This window comes from Anolis sagrei, chromosome 6 (genome assembly GCF_037176765.1).
Source record: "Anolis sagrei isolate rAnoSag1 chromosome 6, rAnoSag1.mat, whole genome shotgun sequence".
Lineage (NCBI taxonomy): Eukaryota > Metazoa > Chordata > Lepidosauria > Squamata > Dactyloidae > Anolis > Anolis sagrei.
Window position 1 is genome coordinate 13,408,896 of NC_090026.1, and position 21,316 is coordinate 13,430,211.

The 21,316-nt window shown below is 43.6% G+C and overlaps 1 protein-coding gene across 2 annotated transcripts in view; it reads right to left on the reverse strand.

The window, feature by feature from the left end:
- The window catches only part of TEP1 (telomerase associated protein 1), an 87,747-nt gene that overhangs the window by 41,295 nt on the left and 25,136 nt on the right, over window positions 1-21,316 (reverse strand). For both annotated transcript variants that reach the window (XM_067469799.1, XM_067469798.1), the window contains exons 12-28: window positions 19,694-19,784; window positions 19,145-19,319; window positions 16,992-17,214; window positions 14,514-14,660; window positions 13,296-13,370; window positions 12,427-12,545; window positions 11,200-11,265; window positions 9,252-9,395; window positions 8,995-9,171; window positions 8,011-8,131; window positions 6,797-6,921; window positions 5,002-5,118; window positions 4,801-4,918; window positions 2,299-2,496; window positions 974-1,164; window positions 588-741; window positions 278-457 (exon numbers count right to left, since the gene is read on the reverse strand). In XM_067469799.1, the coding sequence (XP_067325900.1) occupies window positions 278-457; window positions 588-741; window positions 974-1,164; window positions 2,299-2,496; window positions 4,801-4,918; window positions 5,002-5,118; window positions 6,797-6,921; window positions 8,011-8,131; window positions 8,995-9,171; window positions 9,252-9,395; window positions 11,200-11,265; window positions 12,427-12,545; window positions 13,296-13,370; window positions 14,514-14,660; window positions 16,992-17,214; window positions 19,145-19,319; window positions 19,694-19,784 (2,421 nt within the window). The remainder of the gene's footprint in view (window positions 1-277; window positions 458-587; window positions 742-973; window positions 1,165-2,298; window positions 2,497-4,800; window positions 4,919-5,001; window positions 5,119-6,796; window positions 6,922-8,010; window positions 8,132-8,994; window positions 9,172-9,251; window positions 9,396-11,199; window positions 11,266-12,426; window positions 12,546-13,295; window positions 13,371-14,513; window positions 14,661-16,991; window positions 17,215-19,144; window positions 19,320-19,693; window positions 19,785-21,316) is intronic.

The window sequence follows — 21,316 nt, forward strand, 5'->3', positions numbered from 1 at the left end:
CCTGAGCCCTGCCACATGCACAATGGAGGACCTTCTTGCAGCAACACCAGAAGCACTCCAAGTGGCCAGATACTGGTCAAAGGACATTTCATCAACTACCAAACTCACAAATTTTGTATTTTGTCTGTTTGTTTTGCTTTGTTCTGTTAGAAATGTAATATAATTGACTGGTTGCCCTGGTACGACAAATAAATAACCCCACTCCCCATATTCGAACCTCAGCAGTCCTACCGGCACAAGGGTTTAACCCATTGCACCACCGGGGGTTCCTATTTACCTGGTTATTGAAAGCAGACTCCTCCAGCTTTTTCCCATACAAGGCCAGGTCTTTACGGACAACGGCGGCTCGGTCAGGGGGGTCCAGAGGTCCCAGAGAGATGGAGACTGCATCTTTCCTTCGCTTGAGGGACCCGAGAAGAGCCGATTCCTCCGAGACGCTGAGAACAAGGCTGACCCGCTGCATGGTTATAGCCAAACAGAGCATATGTGAGAAGGAGGTAAAGAAGTTCTGAATGCTTCCTCTGTATGGTAGGTGCAGAGGCATTATATCTCCTGCCCGAAATACAGGGGAGAGGGCCAAAGCTTACCTGGGGCAACTGCTCAGGCAGCCAATCGGAAACCAGTTGCCCACTGGTTGCATGGATGAGGTCAGCACCATCTATCAAAATGACTAGAGACCGACCACGTTTCAGCGACTGAGCCACAGAGTGTAGGAGGGATTCAAACTGACCAACCAGACCTCTGCAAGAAAAAACATTCCAATTTCTAGTATCGTTTTACAATTTTCTCTACCTAGTAAAGCTTGTAAAAGTTACTTTTCCGGATTGTTATTGCCAGATTTCCTCAGAGGTCTGAGGATTGTCATCTGTAAGAGTAGCTATTCGAAGCTTGGACTTGTTGACCCCCAGCAAGAGGCAGAACCTCCTTGAGGGCATCCCTCCACAGTGCTTCTTGGAATTAAACCCATGCCAACCTGTAACTTCTTGGAGGGGCTGGGGGCTGTTCCAGAAACTTCCTCAGCAAGCTACAAAGACGGCCCAACACTACATGGGCTTTGGACTGATCGGGCCGGGCTCTTGTGAAGTGGGCCACAACGTGGCAACTGGGAGCAAGTCCATCTCCTTGGGGCAGGGTCTTTGTTCGGAGCGCCTGAGCAAGGGCCGCCTAAGGTAAAAGAATATGGCAGGAAGAGGAAGGAAAAAGTGTCAGTCAAAGCTCTCAACCAAGACATGCCAGGCTATTCTGTCAACTGAAACCAACCAACACTATTAGGAAAATCACTCTATCAATCAGTAGGTTATGTAAGACATTATTATTTGGTGTTTCTTCTGCAATACTATAGCTGGGCATAGCATCCCTTTATGAACCCTCCAGGACTTTAAGATCATCTGGGGAGGCCCTGCTCTCGGTCCTGCCTTTGTCACAAGTACAGCTGGCGGGGACGAGAGACAGGGCCTTCTCAGTGGTGGCCTGTCGGCTATGGAACGCCCTCCCTAAGGATATCAGATCAGCTCCCTCCCAAATGACAAAATCATTTTTTTGACTGAAGGACATACATTGGGTTGTTAGGTGCCTTGTGTCCAAATTTGGTATCAATTCCCCCAGTGGTTTTTGAGTTCTGTGAACATCACAAACGAACATTACATTTTTATTTATATAGATTGTTTTTATTGTATTGAAATTGTATTTTATGGTCTTGCCACCAATTGTAAACAGCCCCGAGTCGCCTGTGGGCTGAGAGGGATGGCATATAAATATAGTAAATAAATAAATAGAGGATTCCCCCAGAGAGCAACCAGCCAGGCTTTGAAGCTGCAAGGCCATTAAATGCAAATCAAGGTGGGCAATTGTAACATTCACACTTGTCTCCAGCAGACAAGAGTTCTTTCTCCCACCCTGGACATTCCACGGATATATAAACCTCACTTGCCTAGTTTCCAACAGACCCCTCAATCTCAATCACAGATGTGGGCAAAACGTCAGAATGCTTCTGGAACATGGCCATGCAGCCTGGAAAACTCACAACAACCCAACAACAAATGTTCCCATATACCCCCCCCCCCCCCACACACACACACATTTTTTTTATGAAACTCTCAAATGTATGATTTACTCAAATGAATCAATGCCTTCCCACGTAATTGTGAATGGTGCTACTCCAACTAAATAATGATCCACAATGGGAGAACAATTCTACTATGAATATTTAGTAAAATGCTCTCGTTGAGACTTCCTTGCCCCTGCAGCTCCTCTTTGTCCCAAATCTTTGCCATTCCATTTCTACCTTCCTTTGCTTACCAAAAAGACGGTCTTCCCTTGGCCTGGTTCACTGCTCACAACATACAGCCTGCCACCCTGCAGCTGGGCAGCCGTCGCATGGAGGAGTTTGGCCCGGGCACAGAATCTCTTCTGCTGCAACTCCTGGAAAGATTCTTGCAAAACATTTTGGTGTTCTTCCCCCTCCTCTGTTTCATCAGCAAGGATCGTGCCCTCTTTCTAAGTAAGCATGAGACAGATAGTCAACAGCATTGTAGAAAATATATACAGTTAATACCCCCATTTTAACATGTCACTCTAGCAGATTTGACAGCTAGTCACACTCTCTCAGCCTCGGAGGAAGCCAATGGCAAACGCACTCTGAATCTACCTTGCCAGGGAAACCCCGTGAGTTTTGGGGATTTCTAAATCAGAAACAACTTGAAGGCACACAACGTAAATATCACAATACTGTGTGTATTGAGTTCTTTCGGGGAGAAGGTACAGGATATAAATAAAGATTATTATTTGATACATCATGAGATTAGTACACAGCAAAGAAGATCACTATGCTGGCTTTTGTATTTGATCACACGTCGGACACTTCCCAAGTGTGATGTATCGGTGAATAATGTGGGCAGATCCTAGTAGGGTGGTCATTTGCAGCTGACAGATGGTACTCTTATCAGCACCCATTGTTTTTAAGTGCAGGCCAAGGTCTTTAGGCACTGCACCCAGTGTGCCAATCACCACCTTGACTGGTTTGTGCCAGAGTCTTTGCAGTTCTATCTTTAAATCCTCATATTGTGTAAGCTTTTCCGGTTGCTTCTCATGAATTCTGCTGTCACCTGGGATTGCAACATCAACAATCTATACTTGTTTCCCCCCTCACAATCATGAGGTCAGGAGTATTGTGCTCCAAAACTCTGTCTATCTGAATTCGGAAGTCCCAGAGTAGTTTGATGTGTTCATTTTCCATAACTTTTTCAGGCTTGTGATCCCACCAGTTCTTTGTCACAGTCAGATGGTATTTGTGGCACAAGTTCCAATGGATCATCTGAGCAACGGTGTTGTGCCTCTTCTTGTAGTCCATCTGTGCGATCTTCTTGCAACAAGATTAGTACACAGCAAACAAGATCACTATGCTGTTTGTTGAATTGGATCACACGTCGGACACTTCCCAAGTGTCTAGGACTGTGTGATGTATTGGCAAATAATGCGTGCGATCCTAGTAAGGTGGCCTTCTGCAGCTGGCAGATGGTAATTTTGTCAGCACCAATTGTGTTTAAGTGCAGGCCAAGGTCTTTAGGCACTGCAACCAGTGTGCCAATCACCACTGGGACCACCTTGACTGGCTTGTGCCAGTTCGATCTTTAAATCCTCATATTGTGTCAGCTTTTCCAGTTGTTTCTCTTCAATCCTGCTGTCACCTGGTATTGCAACATCGATGATCCATACTTTGTTTTTCCCCCACGATCATGAGGTTAGAAGTATTGTGCTCCAGAACTCTGTCTGTCTGAATCCGGAAGTCCCAGAGTAGTTTGACATGTTCATTTTCTGTAACTTTTTCAGGCTTGTGTTCCCACCAGTTCTTTGTTGCAGGCAGATGGTATTTGTGGCACAGGTTCCAATGAATCATCTGAGCAACGGTGTTGTGCCTCTGCTTATAGTCTGTGCGATCTTCTTGCATTATTATTATTATTATTATTATTATTATTATTGGGTTGTTGTAGGTTTTTTTGGGCTTATATGACCATGTTCTAGAGGCATTCTCTCCTGACGTTTTGCCTGCATCTGTAGCAAGCATCCTCAGAGGTAGTGAGGTCACTACGTCTGAGGAGGCTTGCCACAGATGCAGGCGAAACGTCAGGAGAGAATGCCTCTAGAACATGGCCATATAGCCCAAAAAAACCTACAACAACCCAGTGATTCTGGCCATGAAAGCCTTCGACAATACATTATCATTATTATTATTATTATTATTATTATTATTATTATTATTATTATATGTAATTCATTTATTTTGTTTACTAAATTGTATATCCATGCATTTAGTGCATGCACATATTTCTATTTGTTTCCCACTCCAGTATCCATGACAACTGGTGAGACAAGTTACCTGAAACTCCCAGAAGTAACCATGGCATATTAACTTGAGTTTCTCTCACCTGGCTCCTATTATCATGGATTCTGAGGACATTACTTGTACTCATAGTTTCTGATGGAGCTGAAACATACTGACATCTCCAATGTCAATGTGTTCTCCTCCAGTTCTGACCTCACAGCCACTATGTTTTGTCAAGAGTCTGAATAAGGGAGACTCCACACAACAATGAAGCCCATTTGTGTAGGATTGCCAATCCTCTTGGGAAAGTTGCATCCAGAGTTTAGTCTTCAAAAATATCGACAGGCCACTCGACATGGTGACTTTGAGAGTGTAGCCCTTCTTCCCCTTATATATTAACCAGAAACAAAGAAGACATTTGTAAACTCAGTTCATATCTGATTATACTTGCGCCTCCCACACCTGTAAGAAGAGCCTACCTGTATAAACTGGTGCCAGAGGCATTCCCAAATGTCCTGCAAGACCCTGGTGCCAAACTCCTCCAAGCCCTTGACATAAGGCCGGCCTTGGGCTACTCCACCCCACTGGCACATGTATCTGTAAAAGGGAGATATCATTAAGGAGATATTGCTCAAAAGCCGAGCTATCCCACTGCACCCACCACCGGCTCTTTACATTACCTGCTGAGTGAGGCCAGGCCTTCATGCTTCTCAATGCGCTCCTTCAGGTCTGCCACTCGATGCTTGGCTTCATCTGACTCGGCCAAAAAATCTGCTTTCCATGCTTTTGGCACAGAACTGGCCAAAGACCAAATGAAGAGGATAGGGGAGAAGGTGAGGAATAGATGAAAAGGTCCAATTCTGCAGGTCTGAAAATCTACCATATATATATTCATGTAGAAGTTGACCTGATGTATAAGTCAAGAGCAGTTCTGGGGCCAATATTATGGATTCCGATATGACCTATGGATAAGTTAAGGGTCATTTCGCAGAGGAGAAAAACACTAGTGATGCTTCAGGAGACTAACCATCGGAGCGCTACCATTTCCCTGCTCTGACATTCACAAGGGCAATGCCATGGCTGACAGAGTCGAGAGAAGAGAGTTGTTGCTTCTTATAGGTTCTCCCAAGATAGATTAAGTGCTTGCCTTTCATCACTCTGCTCAGAAATGCAATAGGAAAAAAGGAAGACTATATTACAATCAAGGAAGCTGTGCTGTCACGTGCTGGGCCCGTGAAAGAGTCTGTAGACAGGACATGTTTTCTGAATGCCCAACGGGACGCTGGGGGTGCCTCAGCTGAGAGGCCTTTCGGATTTCCCCACACAAAGTTCTTTTAAAGACTTAGAAAGTTCAACAAAGTTTTTATTGATGCTTAAATCTTCAATAAATCAAACAAATACTTCAAGGCTTTGAATCAACTAGTGGCTTGCTTAAATCTTGTCCACAAGGGACAGGCAACCTTCTTCATAAACTGTTTCTTCCTTCTAGAAGGGAAATCCTTGACCTCTACCTGGGCAATCTGGCTTAGGCTCTGTTGGCGTGGGCCCCTACACCCGGTCCAAATTGCTTTATGGCTGCCGCGTGTGGTCTTTACCAAACAGAGTCCTTTAGTAGATTTCCAAGAGGAAAGAAGGCTTTCAATTCCCAGCGAAGGCTGGCTGTAAAACCCTGGAGCTGTATTTCTCCAGCAAAGAGCTGGCTGTAGAATTGTGGAATGAAATTCCCCAACAAAGGCTATGCTGTAGTTCTCTGTAGAGCTGTGGGACTGGATCCCCCCAGCAAAGCTGTAAAAAACGAAGCTTTCTACAGGTGGAACTGATTCAAGTCCTGTACGAAAGGCTTCTCTGTGTGAACTGAACTAAAGGTCCCCCTTTTCCCTCCTTGACCCAGAAAAAAGGGGCAGAACTAAAGAACATAATGATAATTTTATTGTCGAAGGCTTTCATGGCCGGAATCACTGGGTTGTTGTAGGTTTTTTCGGGCTGTATGGCCATGGTCTAGAGGCATTCTCTCCTGACGTTTCGCCTGCATCTATGGCAAGCATCCTCAGAGGTAGTGAGGTATGTTGGAACTCCTCTGAGGATGCTTGCGATAGATGCAGGCGAACGTCAGGAGAGAATGCCTCTAGACCATGGCCATACAGCCCAAAAAACCTACAACAACCCTATTATTGCAAACCAAGGGAAGCCACCTTATTGCAAAATGCATGGAACTTTGGAATACACGCAAACAATAGAAAGGAAAAGAAGTTGGAGCTCCTAGTACAGCCGTACCAGCACAGAAGTCATGGCCCTGAATCTCCAAGGCCTGAGCACAATGACTTTGAGCTCTCTCCATTATAGGATCACCATAAGTGGGTTTGATAGCAATCAACAACAAATTTGTTTTCAACAACATGGGAATAAAATTAAATGAGCTGAACTATATCCTCTAGTTCTCAACTCTATATACAACTTCAAAATAAAATGCATTACTCAAGGAAGTCTGGCTCTCGGATGTAGAAGAATGCTTTGGATGCTGCCGTGGGATCCTTACAGCCAGTCAGGAATTGAAGAGCCTCCAGTTCGGTGATAGAGCGGCCTGCGGGATAGGATTTTATCTGCAAAGGCAAGACACAAACTCTGTTAACTCAAACATTCCTTTAAAAGTCCACAAATGTCTGCTGTTTGATTTGCTCTTGGTCCTCTCTTACTGCTTTCAAAATGCATGCCTCTTGGATCAGGAAATTCTAGTTTTGATTTCTACTTGCTAGTCTGCAAGGCATTCTTTCCAATGCCATCCCTGCTATTTCCTCCAGTATAAAATGCATTGCAAATCCATGTTTACTTTTCACAATGCAAAGAGTACATCTTCTTTCAGGTACACAAACAGGATGCAGGGCTCTAGATCAGTGTTTCTCAACCTTCCTAATACCACGACCTCTTAACACACCCCTCGTATTGTGGTGACCCCCAACCATAACATTATTTTCGTTGCTACTTCATAACTGTAATTTTGCTAGTTATGAATCCTAATGTAAATATTTGATATGCAGGATGTATTTTCATTCACTGGACCAAATTTGGCACAAATACCCGATACGCCCAAATTTGAATACTGGTGGGGTTGGGGGTGGGAGCATTGATTTTGTCACCTGGGAGTTGTAGTCACTGGGATTTATAATTCACATACAATCAAAGAGCATTCTGAACTCCACCAACGATGGAATTGAACCAAACTTGGCACACAGAACTCCCATGACCAACAGAAAATACTGGAAGGGTTTGGTGGGCATTGACCTTGAGTTTTGGAGTTGTAGTTCACCCACATCCAGAGAGCACTGTGGACTCAAACAATGATGAATCTGGACCAAACTTGGCACGAATACTCAATATGCCCAAATGTGAACACAGGTGGAGATTGGGGGTAAACAGACCTTGAAATTTGGGAGTTGTAGTTGCTGGGATTTATAGTTCACCTACAATTATAAAGCATTCTGAACCCCACCAATGAGCCACCGCATGGCTCCATGAGGCCCATGTGGCTACCAGGCAACTCTTCCCCCAAGACCAGAGGACTGCAAGGCAAGCCTCACTGCAGGAGTGGCTGCACACCGCCGCCCCTCCCCCCCCCCACCATCTCCGCTAACTCTCTTTTGGATGTTAAAATTCTGGGTACAGGGTGCTCTGCCTGTACTAGAAATACTCACCCATTCATACTGGGGTTCATCTGGTAAGGAATACTCCTTAGGGACGTGACCATAACGTTCCCCAAGAAGTCCAATGAACAGCTGACTCTGAGAGACTTCAGACAAGCAGAGTTCTAGCTGCCTGGAGACAAAGAGGGCAAGAACAGGAATGAGAACGCAAGACTATAAAAACCCTATTCATTACATCCCAGTATAATCAAATCTGTAAAAGTTAAATTCAGCAAATGTGGGGGACTGACAATATATATTTTATACAGGTTTTCAGATTTCTGACAAAATCCTCCCGATGACTTCTGGCAGTGTAACAAGGGATCATACAAAAATAAAACATTTTAACAATATTGTGCAAAGAGATATTAAATACTTCCTTGTGCAGTGGCTTTTCTCAAGTTGCTCAGTGGCTATTTATTTATTTTTATTTATTTATCGTGTCATCCGCAACCAGAACATTGTATTACAATTCTAACAGAACAAAACAAACAAACAGATTAAAAAAAAACACAAATTTTGCAAACTTGGTAGCTGATTAAATGTCCTTTGACCAGTATCTGGCCACTTGGAGTGCCTCTGGTGTTGCCGCAAGAAGGTCCTCCCTTGTGCATGTGGCAGGGCTCAGGTTGCATTGCAGCAGGTGGTCAATGGTTTGCTCTTCTCCACACTCGCATGTCGTGGATTCCACCCTGTAGCCCCATTTCTTAAGATTGGCTCTGCATCTCGTGGTGCCAGAGCGCAGTCTGTTCAGCGCCTTCCAAGTCGCCAGTCTTCTGTGTACCCAGGGGGGAGTCTCTCATCTGGTATCTCATCACGGATTGAGGTGGGGGGTTTGATCCCGCCACTTTTGAATTTTGTGACACATCTTATCCCAACATACGTATAGTATATACAAATATAGTTATAGCGTGCCTTCTCCTTTTTCCCTAGGCCTCATCTTCGTGAAATTCCTTGGCCACAGAGACACCATGCTCTTCTCCACCTGTCTCATACCTGTTCCTCTGGCTCTCATATTCGGTGATCCCCCATCGCAGGTCAATATCTTCCACTGCCAGGCAGAACTGAGCTGCCCGTGCCCTTAATTCAGGAAAGACGGAGCGGATCAGCAGGTCTCGTTCACCATGCATGTCCCGGAAGGTGGAAGAGACAAAAACTCTGACCGAATGCCACCTAAAAGGAAAAACATGAGGTCAAGCCCAAATTCCCTATTTAAAGTCAACCCACGAAGCCCTGCTATTCCTCAGGATCACCTGGTCTTGGGGCCAAGTATCAATGGTGCAGCCCCAGTTTCCTGCTTGGCCATCACTACTCCCTGCTTCTTGGGCAGGCCATGGAGCTCGTCAACTTTCTCAACATGATCAAGGAACCGGGAGTCACCACATTCTGCCATGAACCTGATGAAGATATTAAAAAATTAAGCATCTACTTGAATCTTAGTAAAAATGCACACACCTTTCATGACTACTGTCGTATTCCAGAGCAGAAATCACCTCTGACTTCAAACACCGCACCAGCTGGGTAAAATCAGCAATCAGTTTATTTAGGAATATATGTAGCCAAAGCAGTAAAAAGTAATCCACAGTAAAAGTAATCCAATTTAGCTCATCAGATACAAAGGAAGACAGGAATGAAGAGTCAAAGGAAATCCATGAAACTAGGCACTTGAATCCTTCTTACAGGGAGCGGCCAACCTTCCTGTTCAAGGAGCTCCACTGGCTGCCATTTATTTTCCGGTCCCAATTCAAGCTGCAGGTTCTCAACTACAAAGCCCTGAATGATTTGGGACCCGCCTACCTGCGTGATCACATTTCTGTGTACAAACCTAAACAATCTCTTTGATCGTCTGGAGAGGCCCTGCTCGCACCCCCACCTCCTTCGCAGGCGCGATTGGTGGGGACGAGGGAGAGGGCCTTTTCGGTGGTGGCCCCCCGACTCTGGAACTCACTTCCCAAGGACATCAGACATACCCCAACACTGGCAGTCTTTAGGAGGAGCCTGAAAATGTGGTTGTTCCAGTGTGCCTTCCCAGAATAATGAAAACCCTTAGCAATATGTCCTCAAATGCACTTTAACATTGATTTAGGATTGCCTGCGCACCCTCATCTCTCTTTGAAAACCCTATCCTAGTTATACCCTACCTTGTTCATGCCCAGCATTATTTTGTAAATTTTAAATTATTACATTTGGCCCAGCCATAGGTTTTTAAATGCTTGAATGTTATTGTTCATTGTTATTGTTTATTTTTGTTTTGAGATTTATTTTACTGTTTTGTATTGATTATTTTGTTACTGCCTTCATTTTATTGATGTACTGCGGGCTTGGCCTCATATAAGCCGCACCGAGTCCCTTGGGGAGATGGTAGCGGGGTACAAATAACGTTTTTATTATTATTATTATTATTATTATTATTATTATTATTATTATTATTATTTGAACAATACAAAAGTATATCCCGTAGGCAAAACATGAGCTAGGCAGACCTTGGTGCATGAAACTTGGTGTTATCCTGATGTTGCCTCAATTGAAGCAATCATCTCTCACAAATCATTATAAACCCTGACTCCAAAACTGCTAGGAATGGATTCTTTCTTAGTTTCGGTTTACTATCTATCTTCTGTTGAATCTGAGCTGAGCGCCTTAATTGTTGCCCGAACTTCCTCAGTTTACTAAAATTTCTTTTCCTGTTCAAGGTCTTGCTCTCATCATTAACTCCTGCACCTGGTACATCAAAATCAGCTTCTTTCTCAGATAACTGCTCAGGGTGAGAGGCCTTTCCCAAGCCCGGGACCTTGAGAATCCTGTTGCAGCAATTCAAGTCTCTCTTTTAAAATCCATTTAGGCCCAAACGACTCATAATCCCCAAATCCAACAGACCCTGACCCAGGATCCAGATCCACATCCCCATTCCCATCATGAACATCATCCCAATTCTCATCATGAATATCAACATGAACATCAGACATAATCACACGCTGAACAGGCTGGTATACAACAACTACTTTGCAGTGTCCATTTCGACTTCTTCTTCAAGACTTGGTTGCCACCAGTCATCAGTGCTCATGAAATAAACCTCATTAAGGCCACAAAGCACTTTGTGGTCCTCACCTTCATATGATAGCAGCTAAATATTGATACCTGCACCAAACAAGTAGGTTCTCCATACTTATGCTCACCTGACTCAACATCCATGAGACTCACCTGAGGACTTGTTCATTGAATCCACCCATCACCACTTCATTTCTACAATCAAATGTCCTTGATCTCCTGAAATTGAAATATGGGGGGGGGGGGGGGAGTAGGAGTGAAGAACATTCAGTACATTATATGACATTCTTTCTAAATATGCGAAACAAAGATAAGTCATAAGTAAGAATCCAGGAAATAGCAGCATACCTCACAACCTCTGAGGATGCCCGCCGTAGACACAGGCAAAGTGTCAGGAGAGAATGCTTCTAGAACAGTGGTTTTCAACCTGGGGTCCCCAGATGTTTTTGGCCTTCAACTCCCAGAAATCCTAACAGCTGGTAAACTGGCTGGGATTTTTGGGAGTTGTAGGCCAAAAACATCTGGGGACCCCAGGTTGAGAATCACTGTTCTAGAACATGGCCAAACAGCCCGAAAAACTTACAACAATCCCATAGCAGCCATCCTCCTACAATAGTACTCATAGTACAAATCATAAGGGTGTAGCCTCAGGAAGCAGATTGTGGGAGATGGCAGTAAGGTGATGTGCAAGAATCATGGAATCACAAAATTGGAAGAGGTAATCTAGACCAACCCACTTCTGCTATGCCAGAATACACAATCAAACCATTTCTGACAGAAGACCATCCAGTCTTTGTTTAAAAACCTCCAGAGAAGAAGACTTCATCAGATTCCAAAGCAGAATATTCCACTATCAAAGAGCTCTTGCAATCAGGAAGTTTTTTTCTTAAATGTTTAGTGAAATCTCTTTTTCCACAGACTGAATATGTTACTCCACGCCCTATATACTGGAGCAACAGAAAACTATCTGAATCTATCCCCAGTATGCTATCTTTGAACATGGTATCATGTCAGCTCTTTAAGAGATCAGTCATCCAGATAGAGATAGCTATATCTCATCTAGATTGTCCAAAAACCCTTCAAGCAATGGTTTGGTTTCCAAACTTTGGTTTCCCAGTGTTTTGGACACATGAAGCTACAGCCAGTTTGGACAACACTCCAGATTTCAAGGAGCTGGAGGACAAAATGTTGGGAACCACTGCCTTAAAGTGACCTGCTGTTTCCAACTGCAGTGGAGGATGTGATCTTGGAAAAAGTATAGAATAAAGTTTTGAGTATTGGTCCTCTTGGCTTTTCTGTGCAGAAAAGGAATGAAAGGAGGGAGGAGGAGTGTTTTGTTTTGTGATTTGGGCTGACCAAAGCAGGCTACTTGCTACTTACACGGCTTCGGCACAGACATTCACAAAGAGGCAGCCCGGAGACACTTGATCACGATAGAGCCACAGGCAAGAACCACGAATCTTCTCGGGTTGATTGCTGAGCAAGAGAATCGTATCCACCTGGAACGGGGAATTAAAATACAGAGCTTGCAAGAACTCTGAAAACTCTGCCCAAAGACCACAGTCATCTCCTGAAACGTTTCATAATAAAAGCAGCCGAAAATAAAGAGCAACACTCAAAAAACAGTGGAATTCCAGACAAGAATCAATCAGGGTCAGCTAACACCTTCCAAGAAAGGATCCCCCAGGCAGCAATCAGCCAGGTTTTGAAGCTACAAGGGCATTAAATGCTAATCAATGCAATCCAATTGCAACATTCACACTTGCCTCAACAAACAAGAGTTCTTTCTCCCATACTGGACATACCACAGATATATAAACTTCACTTGCTTAGTTTCCAACAGACCTCACAATCTCTGAGGGTGCCTGCCATAGATGTGGGCAAAACGTCAGGAGAGAATGTTTCTGGAACATGGCCATATAGCCCAGAAAACTCACAGCAACCCAAAAGCAGCAGAGCCTACGGATCATGATGTTCATCACATCTTAACAAGACCTTCAGCCTCCATTAACATGCAATCCATCAGGTATCTGAGCATGGGAAAGTTACTATTTCTGGAATACAACTTCTCATTTGAGGAGTTATTTCCAAGTTTTGGGATATAAATCAGGAATGGGGCAAAGTGCAGTGCTTCAGATGTTTCTGAACTATAACCCCCATCAGCCCTAGCCAACATGTTTGATAAGGAGTCAACCCACTAATGAGGATGATTACATGATGCACATATTCCAAACTTCTCCAAGACTCACATGCTGTCGCCGAGTGAGGAGGTCTGTGACAATGTCGCTGACTGTGCGTTTCTTCTCACCATAGGAATGTATTTCCTAGAAAAGGAATGAGCAAAGAGGGAGTCTGGGACTCCTATAACATGGACATTTGCACAAACACACACACAACTAAAATATCAGACTCTTTAAAAGATTTAATGAATCTTTAGGGACTCTATAGAATATTTGGATAAGCAAAAAAGGCTGTTTCAGCTACACTGGGCACCACTATGTCTCTATGTCAACTAACTGTCACCTAGTTGTTGTAGTTGCTGACAAATGATGATTAAGACAAAGCTATCATAGGGTTTCCTTAGCAAGATTTGTTTCAGAGGAAGTCTTCCCCTGAGGCTAAGAGAGTGTGACTTGCTGAAGGTCACAGTTTCTGTGGCCAAATGTGGATTCTACCTTCGTATCCAGAACTGTAGTCCAGATTATATTATATAAATTATATAGTTATATAATCTATAGATTATATAGTTATATAATCTATAGATTATATAGTTATATAACTATAGATTATAGTTTTAATGGTTTTATATTATTTTTATTATGGGATATTAAATGTTTTTATTGATGTATGTATGTATGTTGTGGCATCTAAGTTGCCAATCTCTACACTGTCCTGAGTCGCTTTCGGGCTAAAAAGAGCGGGATAAAAATGCTGTAAATAAATAAATAAACTCTCAAAACACTAGAATGTGTTGGCTTTCAATACAGATTAGTGTTTTGCTGTAAAGATGGGGGTGTTCTATGTTCTAAATGTCCAAAGAGAACAATGGGGACTAGCCCCTTGAACTGTCTGAGGCTAATTGTCACAAGGGCAATTTCCACAGAATTGCAGATTTGGAAAGTGTCACAAGGGACATCTATTCCAGCCCCCTATTATGCAGGCATACACAATTAAATCACTCCTGAGATGTGGTTTCCTATCTGTGTCCAAATAAAGGGAATCCACCATCCTCCCATTTTTTTAACCCTCCAGTTGTTTTTCCTAATGTTTAACTAGAATCTCTTTTAATTCTCTCAATAGGGAATGTGGATCAATGACCAATTTCCACTTATAATTTTTCTTGTATTTGAGGGAAGGATTAATATGAAAACCTCCATTCCCATACAAAAGATCTGATGGAGACTACCGCGTCTCTAGTCTAGGTGCTGAACGCCAGACAGCCCTCCCCTCCTCAGTTCAGGTCTTACCAGACTTTTTAGAGTTTGCGCATCCTTCAACACAGACCCCGTCAGGGGAACAGGCTCCAAGATATTGGACTGGTCACAGAGGAAGACCTGGGCCTTTTCGGCAGCTGAGTATGCCATGGAGCCTAACAACATGGCCACCTCCAGTTTCTAGAAAGGGAGGAAATAATTTAAATTCAGGCATAAGGCTCTAGTCCAGGCATGGGCCAACTTGGGCCCTCCAGCTGTTTTGGACTCCAACTCCCACCATTCCTAAGCAGCTGAAGGGGGAAAGGAAAGGGGCCGCGGCTGTTAGGAATGGTAGGAGTTGAAGTCCAAAACACCTGGAGGACCCAAGTTGGCCCATGCCTGAATTAGTCCTTTTGAAGTCCATACTCACAATTGGACAAGATACATCAAGGACCTGGCTTGGGATAAAAAACAGTTTCTTAATTAGGTGAAGAAGCAAGGTTAGTTAATACGAGAATACGTAGTAACTTTTGTTGTTGGTTGTTCATTCGGTTGCTTCCGACTCTTCGTGACCTCCTGGACAAGCCCATGCCGGGGCTCCCTGTCGGCTGTGGCCATTCTCATCTCCTTCAAGGTCAAGCCAGTCACTTCAAGGATACAATCCATCCATTTTGCCCTTGTTGGCTCTTCTTCCTTTTTCCTTCCATTTTACCCAGCATCACTGTCTTCTCTAAGCTTTCCTGTCTTCTCATGATGTGGCCAAAGTACTTCATCTTTGTCTCCCGGGAGAAGTGGGGCTTTATTTCCTGGAGGATGGACTGGTTGGATCTTCTCGTGGTCCAAGGCACTCTCAGAACTTTCCTCCAGCATTACAGTTCAAAAGCATCTACCTTCCTCCGCTCAGCCTTCCTTATGGTCCAGCTCTTGCATCCATAGGTAACTATGGGGAATACCATTGCTTTAACTATGCAAATCTTCGTTATCAGTGTGTTGTCTCTACTCTTCACTATTTTATTGAGATTGGCCATTGCTCTCCTCCCAAGAAGTAAACATCTTCTGATTTCCTGGCTGCAGTCTACGTCTGCAGTCTGCATGCCTAGAAATGCAAAGTCTGTCATGGCCTCCACGTTTTCTCCCTCTATTTGCCAGTTATCAATCAGTCTGGTTGCCATAATCTTTTTTTTTTTTTAATGTTTAACTGCAATCCGGCTTTTGAACTTTCTTCTTTCACCTTGGTCATCAGGCTCCTCAGTTCCTCCTCTTTTTGTGCCATCAAAGTGGTATCATCTGCATATCCAAGGTTGTTAATGTTTCTTCCAGCAATTTTAACTCCAGCCTTGGATTCATCAAGCCCTGCACATCGCATGATGTATTCTGCATACAAGTTGAATAGGTCGGGTGAAAGTATACAGCCCTGCCGTACTCCTTTCCCAATCTTAAACCAGTCTGTTGTTCCATGGTCTGTTCTTACTGTTTCTACTTGGTTGATGTTTATGGGTTTGATTTTGGGGTATTTGTTTCAAATCTCTATGTCCTCCAGTGCAACCACATGGTCAGCTTCCAATGGACACTAACCACAGAGTCATACTGGAATACTGGAATACTCAGAGATTCTTAGAAAGAACCTCTCACTAGGAATCTCTAGGTCTCTCCATGTGTGTCTATGCTAGATTTGTGCCGGTGGACCTAAAGATTCCTAGAGAAAACACCTCTCCAGGAATCTCTAGGTCATCCAGTGCAATTCTGTGCCAGAGAGGTGCTCCCTTAGGTAAAATTAAAAGCATTTCTTTTATTTATGGAATCATAGAATCATAGAGTTGGAAGAGACCTCGTGGGCCATCCAGTCCAACCCCCAGACAAGAAATTCAGGTGGAATATCCTTTCCTGTAGTTTGAAGCCATTGCTCCACATCCTAGTCTCCAGGACAGCAGAAAACAAGCTTGCTCCCTTCTCCCTATGACTTCCTCTCACATATTTATACATGGCCCTCATCATGTCTCCTCTCAGCCTTCTCTTCTTCAGGCTAAACATGCCCAGCTCTTTAAGCCGTTCCTCATAGGGCTTGTTCTCATAGTCCTTGATCATTTTATACACCTTCCACTGGACACATTCCTGCTTGACAACATTCACAAATATTCATTTTCATGGTGGAGGGCTAACCATAAACTTTATTCTTGTTAATGACCATCAAGTCAACCTTGACTTACGCAGACCCTATGAGAGACCTTCTCTGCCCTTAATCCTTTTGCCATGTGAATAATTCAGTATCTGTTTTGTATAGCAGACTCATGTTAAAGAGTAGGGAGGGAAGAAGAAGAATCGTTTCATTCAGGACATAGATAATGCTATTGTGCTTCTGCAATCATTGGACCTTCACTCAGCTATCTTCTTGCATCCACCTGTGGTAGGGTTACCAGAAATTGAAAAAGCAAAGAGGGATATGTTTATCAATTTATTGTGAAAATAGGAAACTGCGCACAACAGCAAACCCTATAGTTATGCAGAGATTTTATGATTATTTGTTTTACTAACTGTGGGTGGATCGCGGGTCCTTGTCTCAACGTCCTCCTGGTCTGAACCTGGGAAGCAGAGCTCCTGGGCTTTCATGTAAGAGCCGTACATTTCCGGGGCACACGAAATCAGGATGAGGGTGCGGCCAGGAATCGGAGGCAAGTTATGGCGGACAGAGATACGGATCGCGGTCTCCAGAGCCTGGCAGTAGCGCTCCAGGGTGCCTTGGCTGTAGAGCACACATCTGCAATGGGAGAGAGATGCACAGAGAAGGGGAAGAAAGCACACCGATGAACAATCCAACCTTCATTGATTAACAATCAATGTTGTAATAAGGTAGCGAAGCTCCAAAAACAGTCCCCCATCCTCATAAGAGTTTTAAATTCAATTTCATTTTCAGTCACCATTTTGGTCAATTTTAGCCTTTATAAAAAAACAGCTGTGGACAAGTCTACATAAATGCAGCATTGCCCAAACACAAATCAAGGAATATGAAAGGCACTGCAGACGAATTCAACCTGAGAAGTCAACCATAGCAGATGACCTGATGAACCAACCTGGACACAACATAGTATTTGATGATAACAACAACAACAACAACAACACTTTATTTATATTCCGCCCTTCTCACCCTGAAGGGGACTCAAGGCGGATCACAGTACACATGGAGCCCTCGGTGGCGCAGTGGGTTAAACCGGCAGGACTGAAGACCGACAGGTTGCAGGTTCAAATCCGGGGAGGGGCAGATGAGTTCCCTCTATCAGCTCCAGCTCCTCATGCGGGGACATGAGAGAAGCCTCCCACAAGGATGATAAAAACATCAAATCATCCAGGCATCCCCTGGGCAACATCCTTGCAGACGGCCAATTCTCTCACACCAGAAGCGACTTGCAGTTTCTCAAGTCGCTCCTGAGACTTCCCTGGAGACTAGGACCGGAACAACGGCTTCAAACTACAAGAGAGGAGATTCCATCTGAACATGAGGAAGAACTTCCTGACTGTGAGAGCCGTTCAGCAGTGGAACTCTCTGCCCCAGAGTGTGGTGGAAGCTCCTACTTTGGAAGCTTTTAAACAGAGGCTGGATGGCCATCTGTCAGGGGTGATTTGAATGCAATATTCCTGCTTCTTGGCAGGGGGTTGGACTGGATGGCCCATGAGGTCTCTTCCAACTCTTTCATTCTACAATTCTATGATTCTATGACACGACAAAAAAAACAAAAACAATAGTACACATACACGGCAAACATTCAATGCCGCTTTGTATAGACAATACACAGACAGACAGAACAAAACAGGAGGTGCCATGGAAGGTTGGGCTCAAGTCCAGTGGGTGTTGTTGCTCTATCCTCTATGTCAGGACTTCCTTCTTCCTTTAGGTCACTCAGCATTTTCTGATCTTTCTTTATGGCATCGTAAAACACTTCCTCTGCTTTTTTAGTGGCACCTAATTTCTCTAATCACAGCTAAAGCTGTTTCAAATTGCTTAGGTAAACAATGAGCTGGGGTTGACACTTGGCAGCTCATGCCAACCCGGGGCTTCAAACTTCGATAGATCTTATAATTACCGATGATTTACCAGCTGTGCTAAACCTCCGGCCCCAAAAGATGAACACCAAAATGCTAGACCACTGTAACAACCACCATGTCAGATTAGACAGAGAAGCCATTGAAATCCACAAGCATTTGGGCAGTATCAACAGAAAGGAGGAAATCATGAAAATGAACAAAATCTAGCTACCAGAATTAAAAAAAAACAACCTAAAATCAGGATAATAAATAAAGAACAAGATAATAAATAAAGAACAAGATATTTTATGGGAGAGTAGATTTTTTGGACACTGAGGGGAATTCCAGACATGAAAGAATCAGGGCCAGCTAATACTTCCCAACAAAGGATTCTCCCAGGCTGGAATCAGCCAGGCCTTGAAGATGCAAGGCTTTTCGATGCTAACCAAGGCAATTAATTGCAACATTCACAATTGCCTCAAACAGACATTCCTAACAGCCTCAGCCCTCTTCCTCCCTCAGTTGCTTAAGCTAGACTGATCTCTGATCTCTTGGTCGAAGCAAGGACTTTGGGTTTTGTGCACAAGCACATTAATGCCCATCCCATCCTCAAACCCTTGTGTTTCATGCTTATAGGCTTACAGTTTCCACCGCTGTGCAATCCTCACCTGGCCTTGCGCAGTTTTTTCATCTTGATCATCACCAAGCGGTTGACCACGGGGATCTGCATGCACATATGCTGGTCTTGCGTGCTCCAAAAGCGAGCAGATTTTGAGGAGACCCTGGCACCAAATTCTTTCAGGATCTTTTGGATGATTTTAGGAATGGTTGGGAAGCTCTTTTCTATCAGAAGAGAGAAACAAAGATTCAGTTGGAGGCTTCCTTTCCTATCTTAGGCCACCTGTTCTGTAACTACAAACTCAATTCCCTTCTATGGGAATCGGAACTGGCTCTCAATGTGTTCCCTTTTGGGCAGGCAAGTGAAGACGTCTTTTGAAATACGCAAAGAATGCTGTATCCCACACTTGAAACCAACCTAATGTGATGAACACAGTGGCTTCCTGGATTCTAAGTGTAGCAATCAGTGCCTTCTTGAACATATTCTGATGTGGTATGCAATTAACTGATTGTGATTAAGATTCAGTGATTGCCATTAGAAACAAAAATATATCACACACACAAATCAAACAAAAATAATCCAATTAGTGAGGCCTCACCACTATCTTTGATGTTTTTCTCCAGCCCCCAAATGACCTTGTAGGCTGCCAAGAAGCGAAATGGGAGCTGTTTGCTGCGGATCACAGAATCCTGGGAGGTAGAGAAGGAAGAAAGAAACATCCATCATCATTAAGTCCTTGTAGGTTTTTTCGGGCTATAGGGCCATGTTCTAGAGGCATTTCTCCTGACGTTTCACCTGCATCTATGGCAAGCATCCTCAGAGGTAGTGAGGTCTGTTGGAAATAGGAAAATGGGTTTATATATCTGTGGAATGACTGGGGTGGGGCAAAGAGCTCTCTGCTGAAGCTAGGTGTGAATGTTACAGCTGACCACCTTCATTAGCATTTGAAGGCCTGGCTGAGCCTGGGAAAATGTTCTGTTGAGAGGTACCAAGAAGAGAACGCATGACCTTTCCTAGTTTCCAAGAGACCTCACAACCTCTGAGGTTACCTGCCATAGATGTGGGTGAAACGTCAGGAGGGAATGGTTCTGGAACATGGCCATACAGCCCAGAAAACTCACAGTCACTCAAAATCATAACATGTTAAAAAACTTGTTTGAGTAAAGTCTTCTCTCCAGTGGTATATATCTACGTGTACTTATGCAAGGCAATTTTGCTTTCAGTTGTTAGACTGATAACCTAGATGTTTCTGATCTGTTAGGAACAGAGATTATGCAAACATACAAAAGTATAGCTGTTCTTCAGAAGTGTTCTTTCTCAGTGTCCAAAAAATCTACTCTCCCATACAATATCTTGTTTCTATATCATGCTCTCAAGAGACAAAAAAAAAGTACACTTCGTTACAAGTAACATATCTGGTTTACTCACAACCTTCATGTATTCAGCATACAAGTACATAACTTGTCAGTCCAGTTACAGATAGGTTTGAAGTGGTTTTTCTGTGCAAATAACACAGGGCATCTTTCTTTTGCTTTTAACAGTCTGAGACCCTAATGGAATCTGAGCTCTGAGCAGACTCAGATCTGATCATGCAGTCCGCAGCTCCTCCCACAACCTCAAGAAACATAGAGTAAAGGAAAAGCTGCATACTAAAACATACATATACAATACAGTAAGCAAACAGAATCATATACAAACAAATTACTAGAGGAGGCTTGAAAAAGGTTGGTATTTCCAACAATAACACACCAAAACTAACTAGATACAACAACAACAACAACAATTTATTTATATTCCGCCCTTCTCACCCTGAAGGGGACTCAGGGCAGATCACAGTACACATACATGGCAAACATTCAATGCTGGTTTTTTCTATAGACAATACAGAAACAGACAGAACAGAAGAAGGTGTGTGGTTTTGACCCAATGTCCAGCTTTTTGTTGCCATGGAAGGTTGGGCTCGAATCCAGCCACAGGGGGTCCTGTCGCTCCATCCCCTATGAGGAAGAGCCATCAGGACTTCCTCCTTCCTTTTGGTCACCTAGTATTTTCTGATCTTCTTTCTTTATGGCATTATAAAATAACTCCTCTGCTTTTAGAAGTACCTAATTACAGCTAAAGCTGTTTTTGAACTGCTTAGGTCAACAGTAAGCTGGGCTAATATTTGGCAGCTCATGCCGACCCATGGCTTCAAACTGGCAACCTTTCAGTTGATAGATCT